The sequence below is a fragment of the Equus caballus genome, chromosome 29 (assembly GCF_041296265.1).
Source record: "Equus caballus isolate H_3958 breed thoroughbred chromosome 29, TB-T2T, whole genome shotgun sequence".
NCBI lineage: Eukaryota > Metazoa > Chordata > Mammalia > Perissodactyla > Equidae > Equus > Equus caballus.
In genome coordinates, this window is record NC_091712.1 from 42,872,156 (window position 1) to 42,887,298 (window position 15,143).

The following is a 15,143-nucleotide window of genomic DNA, read 5'->3' on the forward strand; positions in this document are numbered from 1 at the left end:
GGAGATGTTCATGGTGAGGAGTTTACAAGTCCCAATAAGGTAATCTCAACAGAGACTCACGAGTCCTGGAGCAAAGCGATGCCATCTGCAGTGGGGAATTGTCCACCTTCAGAAAATGGCATAAATAGGGCCAGAACACACAAGTGAGCAGTGCACCCCGGTGGCCTACCTGCTTACAGGGAACACTGTGGTACCTGAGCTTCATTCAGCCCAAACCTGTGGCTGCTCAGAGAATCCATGAAGACTGGCTGACAGCAGAGAGAAAAGCCTGAGTGTGGTGAACAGATCAATTAATTTGGTATTTTGTACAAGCTGAACATACACTGTGGTTACCCTCTACCTCCACCAGAGGGTAACCTTGAAAAAGAGCAGTGAGGAAAAATCTCCACACTGGGCAGAGTTTAGGGCATCTGATTTCCATGGAAAGAGAACCAGCCAGTGCAGAGAGTGTATACACACTAACGGTCAGCGGTGGATGACCAGATTGACTGATCAAGACGTGGAAGAAGAAAGCTTGGAAGATGGGATGCAGGGGGGCCAGGTGTGTGGGTGCATCTAGAGGGCACTGAGTCTGAAGAGGTTCATAATACTTATTACTACCCGAGAGCACCATGGCAGAGGACTTCAACAACCGAGGAGACAGAATGATTTGACTGGTTGATGTCTGCCAGCTTCTGTCGTGGTCCACACGGGTGCTGGCACAATGGCCCAGATGAGGTTGCAGCTATGGTGGCAGAAAGGGAGATTATTCATGGTCCAAAGCATTGGCTCTCATTCACCAAGGCAGGTCTGGCTACGTCCTCTACCGCACATCCAAACTTCCAGCAACAGAGACCCACGCTTAGTTCTTTATACAGAAATGTCCCCTGAGAGATGACTAATGACTAGGTGCCATGGAAGAGAGAGCAAATGATTTTGACTGAAATAAGCAAATGTGCCAGAAACAGGTTTGCCTTTCCCGCCCATAGGGTCTCAGCCAGCATCACTTTTCAGCAGCATGCAGAATGTTGGCTATACCAACACAAGATCCCACAGACGATTTCATTAAAGTAGGGAACCTGCCTCACAGTGAAAGACGTGCGGCAGTGAGTATACCACAAGGATCTATTGGGCCCCTCAGAAACTGCACAGTGCAGAAGCTCTTCACAAGAAGGTGATGCAATGTCCATCGAAGGCACAACCGAGAGGCCAGTTCAAAGACAATCTGCAGCAATGGGGCAGAACGAAACAGAAGTAGGATCCACCCTAAATCAATGACCTATGGATGCTACTATGTCCCAAACTTATATACAAGGAAAGAAAAGTAAAGGTTAGCAGGAACCCACATACCGTAACTCCTAGAGACGCATTCCAGGAATTTATGCCTCCTGCCTCTTACGACTCTGGGCTCTAAAGATTTAGAAGCCCTGGTTCCTAAAGAAGGAATCTTTCCACCAGAGGAAGTCACCTCCCTTCTCAGGAAGCATCTTGTAGACAAAGCAAAGGCCCAGCCCTGTCCCCACTGTGAAGGGCTGTCCTGGCTCCAATGTCATGGATTTGGGGGCAGCCCAGCTCCCCCTCCAGATAATTCTGACTCGAATATTGTTTTTCACTATCATTCAGTTCAAAATATTTTCAGATTATTATCATCATTTCTATCTAATCAACGGAATATTAACAGTGTCTTGCTGGATATCCAAACATTGTAGCACGTTTTGTTTATCCTGCCATTAGTGATTTCTGGATTAATCATGTTGTGGTCAGCATAGTCCACAGGATTTCAACCCTTTGAAATAAGCTAAGACTCATTACAGCCCAGCAAAAAGTCTACTTTGGGAAATGGTTCATGCGCCCACGGGAAGAATGTGCATTCTATAGTTTGGATGTGATGTCTATATATGTCAAATAGATAAAGCACATTAATTGAGTTGTTTAAATCTAGGACATATCCATTGCCTTTTTCTGCTCATTCTTGCAGTTATTAAAACAGGTATGTTAAAATCTTGGATCGTGGTTGCATCAGGACCTGAAAGTTGGCATTCAGGGTTGGAACACCAATATTGCTGCTCAGTATTTGCAAACATAGTTGTGTAAATTTTCTTGAGTTACTGAACACTTGAGTAAAGTATATTGCAGTTGGTAAAGATCTCCTAGGACTTCACCTTTGTTTGAAATATTCAAATAAAACATGCCTCCTTTTCCTAATGTGTTATTGAATACTGAGGTCATTAGATGCCCACTGTCACAGAAGTCTCTGCTCATTTTTTTGGAACACATAAGTTGCAATTGTAAAAATTTTCTATCGAATGGAAATGTCTAGAAATCCATGCATCCCCTTTGAGGTTGTGCATTCCAATGACAACGAGATCCATGAAGCAAGCTCACCAGCATCCTCACCCTATTTCTAAGACTCTCACTACATCGTATTCTCTCACAGTGACAGGCTCGTGACCTGGGCTCAGGAGAGACACAGTGAGGTGCTGAATGCACAGCAGGAATCTGGGCTCCAGAAACAGCTTGGCCCGTAACCAGCACTGTGATCGAGGACAAGTATTTTGATCCCTATGGAGGATCAGTGCTTTCTTTATGAAATGGATTGTTTTTGTCTCAGATCAGTGTTTTCCTGTTTTTTTTTTTTTTCCTTTCTCTGAACTACCCAAGAAAAGCCTTTGGAACAGAGGTGCTGAATCCATCATGTGGGGCCGTGTTGGAGGTGGAGGTTAGTGGGCCCCCTTCAGGGATGCTGGTTCTCTGAGATTCTGGTTTCTGATACGGCACGTGGGGATCTGATGTCCAAGAAAATCGCTTTAGAAACAGCATAACCTGGGAATCTGAGAGAACTCCAGCTTCCCCCTCAGTCCTGTTTTAACCAAAGCAGCTCTGTTTTCATCTTTTTTATGTGTTAGATTTGGCATAAGATTTCATTTGAGAATAGAATTCCATTTCCAAATATATATATATTTGAAAACCAACACGGTAATGAAATGTGAATTTCCTACAACTGTCTGGTGTCTAAGAAGCACTTGGTGATGTATGACTTATAGATTATTTTTGGAAGACAGGTGTCATTAGGTCACTTCAAAATTCTCAAATTCTAAGGCGCTTAGTTCACTCCAATTCCTTCCTGTTATATTCCATATCTTCAAGATCACGTTCAAACGTCCATGTGAACGTGTTCTGTCAGAGCAAATTTCTTCAAGCATTAAAGCGATGCCAACGTAAATTTGGGGATTGTCTAAGTGAGCTGGAGGTCACGATGAGATAAATGTGATCGCAGATCCTAGTGCCAATTACAGGTGATCAGGAAGATCAAACCCTTGTCAACCCCGGCCCTCTCTACAGCAGACTGCCGACGGTGGGGGCTGAAGGTAGCCGACATTACTCGTGGCTGCCCAGAGTTGGGGTGAATAGCATGTTGAGGGCTCAGCAGGGCTCACTGGAATGGACACTGGAATGGAACACTTCACCCCAGAGTGCAGCCATCAACCGCGTGACCCGAGATACACAGGTTAATCTTCCTGCGTCCTTGACTTAGTTAGCTCTAAGTAACACGTTTGTTCTCCTTAACTTCCAGGATCGCTGGATGGGCAAAAAATGAGGTCATGTGTGTAAAGGAGATTTATAAGCTGTAAATAAACTAAAAATATTAAAAGAAATTGATGCATAAGCTTCGCGCGAACTTAAGTCCACACCCAGAATCTTTAGAATATTTGGACCTAAAACACTCAGGCAACAGATGAAATAAAAATTAGGGAGCAGCTTTAATGCGGCATTTAACATGGTCATTGTTACCGTGAACCCCTTCTCCATTAAGCTCAGCAGGGCGTGCGTTCACTGCAGTGGATGATCATGTCCCATTAAGGTCGTCACATGGAGAGCAGCGAGGCAGAAAGACGGCAACAACCTCTTTTAAAGACCTGACGGACTGGGGCGCTTGGCAATTGTAGGCAGCCCCAGCGTGGATCCCAAAGGTCAAGTCAACTTTCATATAAACCTTTTCAAGGTTCTGGCAGTGTTTTGTTTTGTTTTACCACAGTGTAAATTCCCGGAAAACTTGGGCTGATTTCAGATGCTGTCCCTGTCTAGTAGGTCTTTAATCGCTGCTTGCTTACACTTGGAATTAAATCTTATTTCTTTTGTAATTCTTTATTTGGAACTCAGAAAAATGGATATCACACAGTTGATACGGAATAACTACTCACCGATTTGCATTGGAAAAAACAGAATTTTCATTAGTAGAATTATTTCTTCATCTTTCTATAAAAGAAAAAAATGATGCATAGCTAATAATGATGGGTAAATCAGTTTATAAAGAGAAACCCTCTTTCTCAATGAAGTAATGTTTTGCTCTGTCATTTCATTTCTCTATTTAGGGGAGGAAAATTAAAATTCAAAAAGAATCCTCACATTTTCAGGGGTAAGTTGAACAGATCTGAAGCCAGAGAGGAATTTCACTCCATCCACTGCCCTGGGCGATGTCATCTCAACACGACAGACTTTTTTTCAAATTATTCATCTCAGCCATCCCTCCAGGAGAGGAAAGTCCAGTGTTTTATGTGGCAGAGGCAGTACCTACTGGGGTGAATTATCTTTTCAGGGGAGCTTGTCTATCCCGACAAGCTCAGGGATCACCACTGAGGGTTGTGAAGTGAATGCTTTGTCTTGGTCATTAAGCTGGAAGGCTGGGCAAGCTCAGTAATTAAAAAGCTCAGTTCACTTGAGTGGAGAGGGCTGCTGCAGCCAGTGGCGTTGGCCAGACTGCTCTGAGCGGGCGGGACGTTTCCAGCTGCGAGAGGTTTTAAAGTTTAACTTGAAAACATGCTTGGAGCCTCTGATCCCATCAGGTGGCTACTTGTCAAATATGTTCTTCCACCATTAGCTGATCTAGGGAATAATTTGTCTGCCCTTCAAAAGAAATTAAGTGACAATGTAGGCTTTCCCAGGCAAGAAATAGCAGCCTGCAGGACTGTTGGAAAATGTAGCTGGCTAGACCATGAAAAGAAAATTAACCATTGTCATCGGAATTGCACTTCTTTTTACTCTATTCAAGAAAAGACCTGGGGCTGGCCCTGTGGCCAAGTGGTTAAGTTCACGCGTGCTGCTTCAGGAGCCCAGGATTCGTGCATTTGGATCCTGGGTAGAACTACACACTGCTCATCAGGCTATGCTGTGGAGGCATCCCACACAGAAAAACTAGAATGACCTACACCCAGGATATACAACTATGTCCTGGGGCTTTGGGGAGGAAAAAAAGAAAAAAGAAAAGACCTTCTTTACAATTTCATCAAAATCAATAGTTTTACTTCTAAACTGTAGAGTGGATGTTGAATCTTCCTGATGTGGCAAGATGATTCCAGGTTCTTAACATGCTCTTAAAAATGGCGTAGTCCAAAAGAAAAGGACTATTAATTTGTTTGCAAAAAGTCTTTTCCTTGTGCTTCATCAAAGAATTTACCTAATAACTACTGCAAAATTATTCTTGAGCATAAAATATTTTGAAAGAGCAATCAATTTACAATAATACCTAAACAGAATTAAAACAGGTAAATAGGGCCTAGGCCTGTGGATAATTAGGATGTATTTATTGAGTCCTGTGTTGAACAAGGTGGGGAAACTCAGACGTATAAAGTTATCCTCAAAAGATGCTTACAAACAAGCTGAGAGAAAAAGATGAAGACATGAACGCAATATTAAGAACACAGTAAGTTACAGGATACTGAAATGATTCGTTCATAACTCTTAGACTTTACAGACCAGTCTGGCCCTGGGGAGTTGAAGGATTCTCACAGAGGACATGAGACTCTTTCCGTTGGTCAGTTTTCTGAACCATGGAAGCTGACCAAATGTTTTCTCCAGGCAGGCAACTCTGTTTAGTTGCCCAGAGTCCTGGCGTTTTGAATCTGACTGTGCAAATCAGGTGGAACTCCATCAGTGGCAACAGCCAATATTTCCAAATGGCAAATGGCGGGGGGGATTAGGAAAGCAAAGTTGCCAAATGGAGGAGTAACAGCCTGCCCCCATTCATCTCTCTAAACAGACGACTCTTAGAAATCCCCCCACTTTTGTTCTGCAATCTTCTAAACCCTTTCTATCAGGTTTTGAAAAAAGACATTTATCTATACCATCGTTTGTAGAGTATCAAAACTGTAAGCATACCAACAAAGTGAAATCACAGGAAGGACCAGCATAAGAAAATGATCACTACCTTCAGGGCACATCTAAGAGTTTCTCTAGAGGATTCAGCGTGGCTCTGTCTTAATCACTTAATTAAGGAAGTGGCATTTCACAGCAACGTCTACAGGCAGAACAGGGAGCAGTTTTCAATCCAGGAGAGTCTCTCAAAGAATAATAAATGTGAAAGATTGTTTCCCTAACATATGCAAATTCCCTCTTCCCTCACTATGTTTTGTTTACCTAGTGCAATTATTAGAGACGATGGGAAGCCATCATTCACCCCTTCAGCGAGCATCCACTAAGCCCCATAAGAAATATGTCTATGTCATCATTGGATGTGCAATCATGGGCCATGTTCTTTGTTCTCAGTTAACACAGGCACCCCACGCAAGGTCCTCCTCACAAACGCCACTGTTTAGAAGGTGGATGCTGTACAGAATGTGTTGCAGTGGTGAGGCATGAGGGAGCTGAAAGAGAAAAAGTGAGTTACCTAATTTAAAAATTCCCACTGCGATTTGCATTCGTGTGTATCTGCTATATAACAAACCACCACAAAATCTCAGTGGTATACAAAAATAAGCATTCATTTTTTTCAGATGTCTTTGGATTGGGTAATTTTGGTTGGGTTCAATTGGGTGGCTCAGTTGAGTAGAAGTGGTGGTTTGCTGGGACAACGCAGGTCCACACGTCTCTCATCCTCTTTCTAGCACTATGGGCTAACCTGGGCATATTCTTCTCCTGGTTGTGGCAGACACGCCAATGGAAACACATGAGGCCAAGGTTTGGGATTGGCTGGTTGGAGTTTTTCCTCATTCTACTGATCAAATAGAGTTATGTGGCCAGGGAGTCAAGTGATGCAGAGGTATACTCTACCCCTTTCGTGAGAGGCAGTAGAAAGTCACATAGAAAAGCAGGTGGATTTAGGGAAGGTAAGAAACAGGGGTCAATATTGTACTGGGGCATATTGTCTTTGTGACAAACTTCCTGAATCCAAGACTTGAAGTAAACACCAAATCACACTTACTCTTCAGCATATTTACAACTGTTTTCCTTTCTTTCTTTCTTTCTTCCTTCTCCCCCTCCTCCCCCTCCTCCTCCTCCCCTCCCCCTCCTCCTCCTCCTCCTCCTTCTTTTTTGCTGAGGAAGATTCACCCTGAGCCAACATCTGCTGCCAATCTTCCTTTTTGTATGTGAACTGTCACCACAGTATGGCCACTGACAGACAAGTGGTGTAAATCGATGCCTGGGAACCAAACCTGGGCCGCTGAAGCAGAATGCACCAAACATAACCAGTAGGCCACCAGGTCTGGCCCTACAACAGTTTTTTAACCAGTGGTGAAGCTATATCACCGATGATGAAACACTAACAACAGAGCATCTACCAGCATTAGAACAATGCAGGAAAGCTCCCCTGAGATACATCTGTGTGAAGAATGACCAGGATCAGCAAGTCCATACTGTTCAATGAACTCATATGGCTCATGCAATGAACTCATATGGCTAATGATAAGAATCCCATGGAAAATTCATATGTGAAGAATCTCTTAAAAACTGATGCTGTGTGTCATTAGCTCTCAGCTCATGCATCACAAAATTAAAGGCATTTCAATCAGCTGTAGAATTAGACGTAAGTTTGACTGTTAGGATACTACACATCACCTGTCCACACAGGGTGGAGGACACGCAGTGTAGGTTTTGCAGGTACATGTGGTCAAAGGGTGAGCATCCTTTTTCTCTGTGACCCTCACATGCTAATGTGCCTACAAGAGACTCATCTTCGAATGGAAAGAATTGAAAACTGTGGATCCCTTCTGCCATAATTATATTCCAAACAAGACGTCATGTTCTTTTCGGTTCTAGTTTGAGCTGTACTGGCTTTCCACCCAAACTGATATGTGCCAGGGGGGTTCTTAAAAGTCCAGGACAACTTTAATTCACTTTTTATTTGCATCATTAGCATAAATACTCTTTCTAGGGTGCAAGGATTTCTTTGAAATTATAAATAGTGTTTTGTTGGATTGTCAGACAAAGAAAATGCCCATATGGCAGGAAATGGTTGACTTAAAAATGATCCATATCAAAGAGGGGGCTATTTAAAATTCCATCTCCTTTCCTAAGCTAGTTGACCCCCTTTGCAGATTCATACTTGGACAGGTGTGTGTAGGAAAAGGTCCTGACCTATGATCCAAAGGTCCACACCTATGATCCGGAGCAGGTACTGACCAGGTCAGTTTAACTGGGGACCTAGCACCGTCATTTCACTCTGCCAAAAATGAGGTGTGGCCATGTCTTACCCCTTGTGTTGTCTGAGACGTTATTTCTGTTTCACGTTCCTTAGAAAAGACGTGGGGGGCTCTTGAAATGTCCCGCGCTGTCCATATGTCTACCTAAAAACTGCTGGCAACTTCCCCAAGACAGCCCAACACGGCCTGTTCCAGGATATTAGGGCGGTTTTCCAAAGCTGAAAACGAACAGCCTTTGCTTCCTGAAACCGATGGCTCCATGGAGGAAACTTCCAACCCCAAAACAAAGACAACTGTCCCCAAATCTTCTGCTCCTTTTATTAAATTAAAAATGTATAAAGGGAGGGAAGCCAAGAGAGTCTGAAACAGCAGAATATGCCTTTAAAATTCTGAATAGATGACCATAAAATGTGTCAACAGAAAGGAAAAAACATGCTAATTCCAAGTTCATTAATAACTAGCAACAAAAGGTCTTAATTTTTGCCTATATTTTATAATCTTTCTTGAAAAGGTGAATACTAATAAACTCCTTGATTTCTTGAGACTACATTATTACATTATTACTTTAAAAAACAATTTCAATTATTACTAAGATTATTACTTTAAAAAAATAATTTCAATGGCTTGATGATGTTTCTCACCGAAGTGACAGAAGGAATGATGAAAGTGGAAAAGAAAAAGGAAATTAACAGAGAGAATCAGAACTGAGGAACATCCTTTTTCTCATTAGTGTTGTACAAATGGGATTGACAATCCTGACACAGATATCTTCTGTTAGTTACAAGAAATAAAGAAAATGTAATCAGTGTATTTGTGGAACAGCAAAGATGGTATTAAGCTGCTTAAGTCATTAAACTGCTACTCTAGCTTTAAAATTTGAAAGAAAAATCTTAGAATGGCATACCTATTTGCAGAAGCTCCAAGTTCAGAACTTGGCGTTCACCATGAACCACTGTATCTGAACACCTATAAGTTTAGTTCCTTATAATGCAGATTTATGCGAACTCTGAGTTTAAGCAAAAATATAAGGAGAAAAATGGAACCAACAACGGAGGTGGTCACCTTTGACGAGCCCAGTTTCTGCAGTTCTGAAAAGTGTGGAAAGGAAATAAGACTAATTTCTACTTGAACGTGTAGCCAGTGGTAGGTTATATGTAGGGTTTTGTCAATGCAAATCAGAAAGTCACATGATCTGAAAACGAATTTGGGGCCAACTCAGATCATTCAGATAAGACTAGTGATCTTCATGTTTCTGTTGGTCTCAGCACACAGGTGACCTGAGGCCAACTTGTTCCACACTTAGAGTTGACCTGGATGCATCCAAAGGGGAAACGGGCACGTTTCCTCTCTCAAGGGGCGTGGCACATATGTAATTTTCTCATGCAGATCCTCTGCTGTTTTTCAGTCTCTCGTTGACCTAGTGAAGCAGGGAACAGTTCTGTGGAAACTTGAAAGCAGCCCTGGGTTATAGACACGCTCACTCACTCCACAAACGCATATCAGGCTCCAAACATCGGCCAGGCATGGTGTTGAGATAACGGGCAGCAGTGAAAAGGACAATGTTTCTACTCTCTTAAGATTTGTTGACTGGCTCATGGAATGCACAAATAGCTGGTGTGTTGATATTGAAAGATGCCTAAAGGAAGGCAACAATCACAGATAGTCTAACAGGAAAGCACAGGGACACTGAACACTCTCGGAGCAGAAAAGGCTCTCAGAGGAGCTGAAAATCTATTGTCACCAAGGAGAATCAGGGTGATGCTGGCACAGGGAGTGGAGAGGGAGAGAGAGAAATAGCAAGATGTGTATGGAACCCTATTCTGGTTTTCTGTTCTTGGTGAGTTGATGGAGTCTGTACACTGGGGGAATGGGGAGCAATTCTGATTTTTTGTCAAATGGCTGCAAATGGCAATAGTTACCATTGTGCATGCAGAAATGCCTGAGCTAGCCCTACAAGACTGTCTTAGATTAGACTCTTTTGATCAAAGGTATAGCCTTTTCTAAACAGTTTAATGGCCTATCATCTCAATCTCTTTGGATCAAGATAAGACATTTAATAACGTTTACCCTTTTTTTAACCTTTAAGAGTGTTGCTGGGGATCCAATGTTTGTTCTGGTATTAAAATTTTATTTTGCAATTAAACACTTCTACCACTTACCCTTCTTTCTTTTAAAAAGATAATGGTTAGGATATAAATACTTGGTCCAAAATGATTGGCGTTATGATCCCTTAAAACCTAATAGTTTATAAAATATATGAATTTTTGTATTGAAATAATAACAAAGACACAAGTCAGTGTCTTCTTAGATTATCCACTTATGCTCTTTATACTTGGCAGCAAAAGTATTCTGTATTTTTCTATTTTTTCTTCCATTTTACAGTGTAAAAGTGATCTGATATAACTTTATATTCTCTAATTTGGACAAGATCAATGTAGATGTAGAAATTTTATTTGAAAATTGTCTGCATTTTCCTCAAAGTATGTTATTCTTCTCTGTCTCAAGGGCTGTTTTTTTATAGCTTTTCACTGTGTTCTTTTTCTTCTGTAATCAGCAATGTCATTCCATATCTGGCACAAGATAACTGAATGTTGACAGAAGTTTTAAGCAGAGTTCTATTAAAATATAGAACTTTGATGGGGCCAGCCCGGTGGTGCAGCGGTTAAGTGCGCACGTTCCACTTCTCAGCGGCCCGGGGTTCGCAAGTTCGGATCCCGGGTGTGGACATGGCACCGCTTGGCACGCCATGCTGTGGCAGGCATCCCACATATAAAGTAGAGGAAGTTGGGTACGGATGTTAGCTCAGGGCCAGTCTTCCTCGGCAAAAAAGAGGAGGATTGGCAGTAGTTAGCTCAGGGCTAATCTTCCTCGAAATATATATATATATATATATATATATATATATATATATATATATATAACTTTCCCTAATAAAATAATTAGTAATCTCTTCTCAGCTATAATTTTTAAAAATACCCTCTCTGATTCTGGCACATTTCAAAATCAATTGGGAGATGGGAGGAGAGTTAAAACATGTAAGGTAATCAGGTGCGCGAGGCTGTGCACAGGACCAGACTCCAGCCCTTAACGTCCTCGAGTCGCGGCCACCCTCGCTCTGCCGCCTGCCGCCTGCACTCTGTCGCCCGCCTCCTCAGCCAGTCATGCTGGAGCACCTGAGCTCGCTGCTCACGCAGATGGATTACAAGGGCCAGAAACTAGCTGAACAGATGTTTCAAGGAATTATTCTTTTTTCTGCAATAGTTGGATTTATCTATGGGTACGTGGCTGAACAGTTCGGGTGGACTGTCTATATAGTTATGGCCGGATTTGCTTTTTCATGTTTGCTGACACTTCCTCCATGGCCCATTTATCGCTGGCACCCCCTCAAGTGGTTACCTGTTCAAGACTCAGGCACAGAAGACAAGAAACCAGGGGAAAGAAAAATTAAGAGGCATGCTAAAAATAATTGATTGGGCTTTCATGATTCGGCTTTACTATTGCACCTGCTTTTGTTTCGTATGAGATGAGCTAAATTTCACACCCAAAACATGGGCTAAAACCCATCTATGCTCTTACAGCACAGCTGTGTTAAGATTTTGTTCTCGTTATATTTCACTTCTAACTCACTTGGGTTTTGATTTATAAATGTTTTAAACCTTCTCTTCATAATCTTCCTCTGAAATGGAGAACAGAAAACACAAGTATGCAAAGTTTCTTTCAGGTCTACAACAATAATGAATAAATGATAGCACAATCTAACTATCAAAGTTTTATAATTCATTATTAGTAGTTAAGCTGTTTTAATGTTTTCAATTAAAACTCACAGTGCAAGTCTTAAAAAAAAAAAAAAAAAGTAAGGTAATCACACCACAACTCCATCCTTAAATTCTCTATCTTTTCTCCTCAAAGGATATTTCTGATTTTTTAATTTCAGTAGACTCTTGAATAGATTCCTTCTGAATGCTCACCTCAACTCAGTGTAGGTCAGTGTTACCCATAACACAATTCCTCCTATAACAGATATTGCCTAAAAACATCCTCAATTTTCGCACCACTCATTCAGAGCCTTTTATCACAGTGCAACTCTCTGGATTGTGGTATAAAAGCAAAGCAAAGTTCCTGTGTGTTCCAGTAAACACTTAGTTTTAATGTGGTGAATTGTAAAATCTATTAACCTTTCTACTTAATAGTTATTAATATCAGTATGCATCATTAGTTGCAGCAAAAAGAAGCTTTATTGAGCCAGCTCTGGTGGCCCACCAGTCAAAGTTCTGTGCACTCCCCTTTGGTGGCCCAGCTTAGGTTCCCGTGTGTAGAACCAGAGCACTTGGCAGTCAGCGGCCATGCTGTGGCGGCGGCTTACACAGAAGAACCAGAAGAACTTAGAACTATACACAACTATGTACTGGGGCTTTGGAGGGGAATAAAGAAGAAAAGAGTAGGAAGATTGACAACAGATGTTAGTTTAGAGGAATCTTTCTCTGACCAAAAAAACTCACTTTAATATTGATCACAATTGGGCAGCACACCTCTGAGGTGCTGTGACATCCTGATCATGAAACCCTGACCCAGAACAAATGATGTCTCTGACAGACAGGGTGTGCATTTTGGATAAGTTTCACTTGATGGCAAGGGTAAGCTGTTACAGAAGCAGTGGCTGGATCCACTGGGTTGGAAGACACTTCTCATGGCTCTCGTGTTCCTCCCCACTTCAATCTATCTGAGCAAAGGATTGTTAGACCAGCAAACACGCCCGATAAGTTAGAGATCATGAATCCCTCTGGGAGGTTTGAGGTACGTCTCCTTTGGTGGGGACACCCCAGGATGATAAACCAAGAGATCCTGCCCCTCTCTCTTTGAGAAGTTGGCTTCCTTTCTGGGATAACGAAGTTTTTCTCATCAGAGGGGAGGCCATTTAGAGGCGATAGCAGTCCAAAAGAAAATAACAAAACAAAACCCAGACTCCTAATTTAGGGGTCCCTTCCACACAGTGCCGTCCTCTTCTCCTACCATATCATCCCACGGGACGTGGGACGTGAGGAACCGATGCAGTGATTACTCTGGCCGCTGCTTTGTGCTGGGAGCAACACACAGTGTCATTCTCTGACCCTGGGGTCATCTGTCAGCATACGTCTAGGAAATTGTGGCTGGCAAACTTGTTAGCTTGCAGGCAGAGTAAAATTTCAGATCCTTTACAGTTTCAGACTTAACACATTTGCGCACAAATAAAACACAAATGTTCTAGAGCAAAATATAAAAGACATAGAGTACCCAGATCCAAAATAGTGAAGAAACGACTTACAGATTCACTCCTATTTCTACGACTCCAAACTTCATACGCATGATGCCTGGGACCAGAGAAATTTAAACATTATTCAAAGTCTCTGTACAGTTTCTATGCTAATTATATTTACGGCATTGCCTCCTGAGCAACTCGTCAAAAGAGAGAAGAAATTAGAAAAAAGCGTCAGGTGGCTTGGAGTCGGGATTTTCAAGGTCAAGATTTGGAAATAGCAAATACATCAAAGGAGGCAATTCAGGTACCAGTGATGTCTAAATTAGGATGTCAAGACAGATTTAAGATCAGAGGTCAGAAGCCTGAAGTGGCATAAGAAGGATACTTAAGCTGACACATGATACAGCTTCAAAGGAAATAATGACAAGGAGGAACGGCGAGAGTTTAAATACTACTTGTAGCTGGTAGAGAGCCCTGCTTTCTCCCTGCTCTGGATCCTCAGAGGCTCCTTCAGACAACAATAAAGTTGAAACTATCCTTCACATGAGTCTGAACCTGAAGCTTGGAGCTCAGTGACTGACACATTATCTCTGAGTTCCACCATTTGGGCTTTGAGAAGGCATTCAGCTCAGAATTTCAGACTGACATCTAATCTGGATAAAAGGAGTTACTTTAAGTATCACTGTGTAACATTAACTCCCAATCCACAACAACACTTTACAGCCTCTGGACAAACACTGATACTCCCTCCTGGGCAGCACGAATAGCGTACTGCATTTCTTCCTCTAAATGCAAGTGTGCATTTATTTTACAAGAAATTTGCTTTCATTTAGAAGTTGCTTTGTAAAATTTGCTTATGAGATTAACCGGAACTGGAATCATTTATTTTTTCTCGAGTCTTGCTGTTAAGAAAAGTATTGCATAAGGAAATGAGTTTATTTTTAATCATGAAACAGAAGTTCAAACTCAGTGAATGTAATGGAAAAACCCCAGCAATTTGTTTCGTCAGGCTTTTCCTTGAGATTTTGATACCAAGGTATTTGTCCTTAATTTACCTCTAATGCTGAAACTTTTTAACATCCCAGTTCTTCTGCATGAACAACTTTATTTTGTAGGAAAAAATATGGTTTTGCAGTCTTTTCATATCATTGCCTTGGCAACTGAATCCTACATCTTTTATTGTTTTTCAAATCTCACCACATTTGAAATAAGCATCTTTAAAGATAATAATGCTGAATGCTTATTTATTGCTGGCTGTGGGCTGGGTACTCTTCTAAGTGTTTTATACGTATTCTCTCAAGGACCGTGAGATCTATGTCCCCATTTAACAGGTGAAGTATTTGAAGCATGGGAGGTTAACCCCTCTGCTCCAATTCACCAAGAGGATTGTGCGAGAATCGACATTTCAACCAAAGTCCGACCCTAACTCGCAGACCCATAACTACTGTTCCCAATGTCTCTACCAGTGCCCCAGTGGCATGCTAATGAAAAAATTTATATTGTAAAAATAA

General features: G+C 41.8%; 1 protein-coding gene across 1 annotated transcript; it reads left to right on the top strand.

The window, feature by feature from the left end:
• The first annotated feature begins 11,447 nt into the window (after positions 1-11,447).
• Positions 11,448-12,249, top strand: LOC111771225 (signal peptidase complex subunit 1). Its single transcript, XM_023632179.2, has one exon. It carries the CDS (start codon positions 11,558-11,560, stop codon positions 11,864-11,866), a length of 309 nt encoding a protein of 102 aa, XP_023487947.2. The 5' UTR covers positions 11,448-11,557; the 3' UTR covers positions 11,867-12,249.
• Positions 12,250-15,143: the final 2,894 nt, after the last annotated feature.

Bases quoted from the DNA above. Each gene is read 5' to 3' on its own strand.
- LOC111771225 (XM_023632179.2), top strand. From the start codon at position 11,558: ATGCTGGAGCACCTGAGCTCGCTGCTCACGCAGATGGATTACAAGGGC.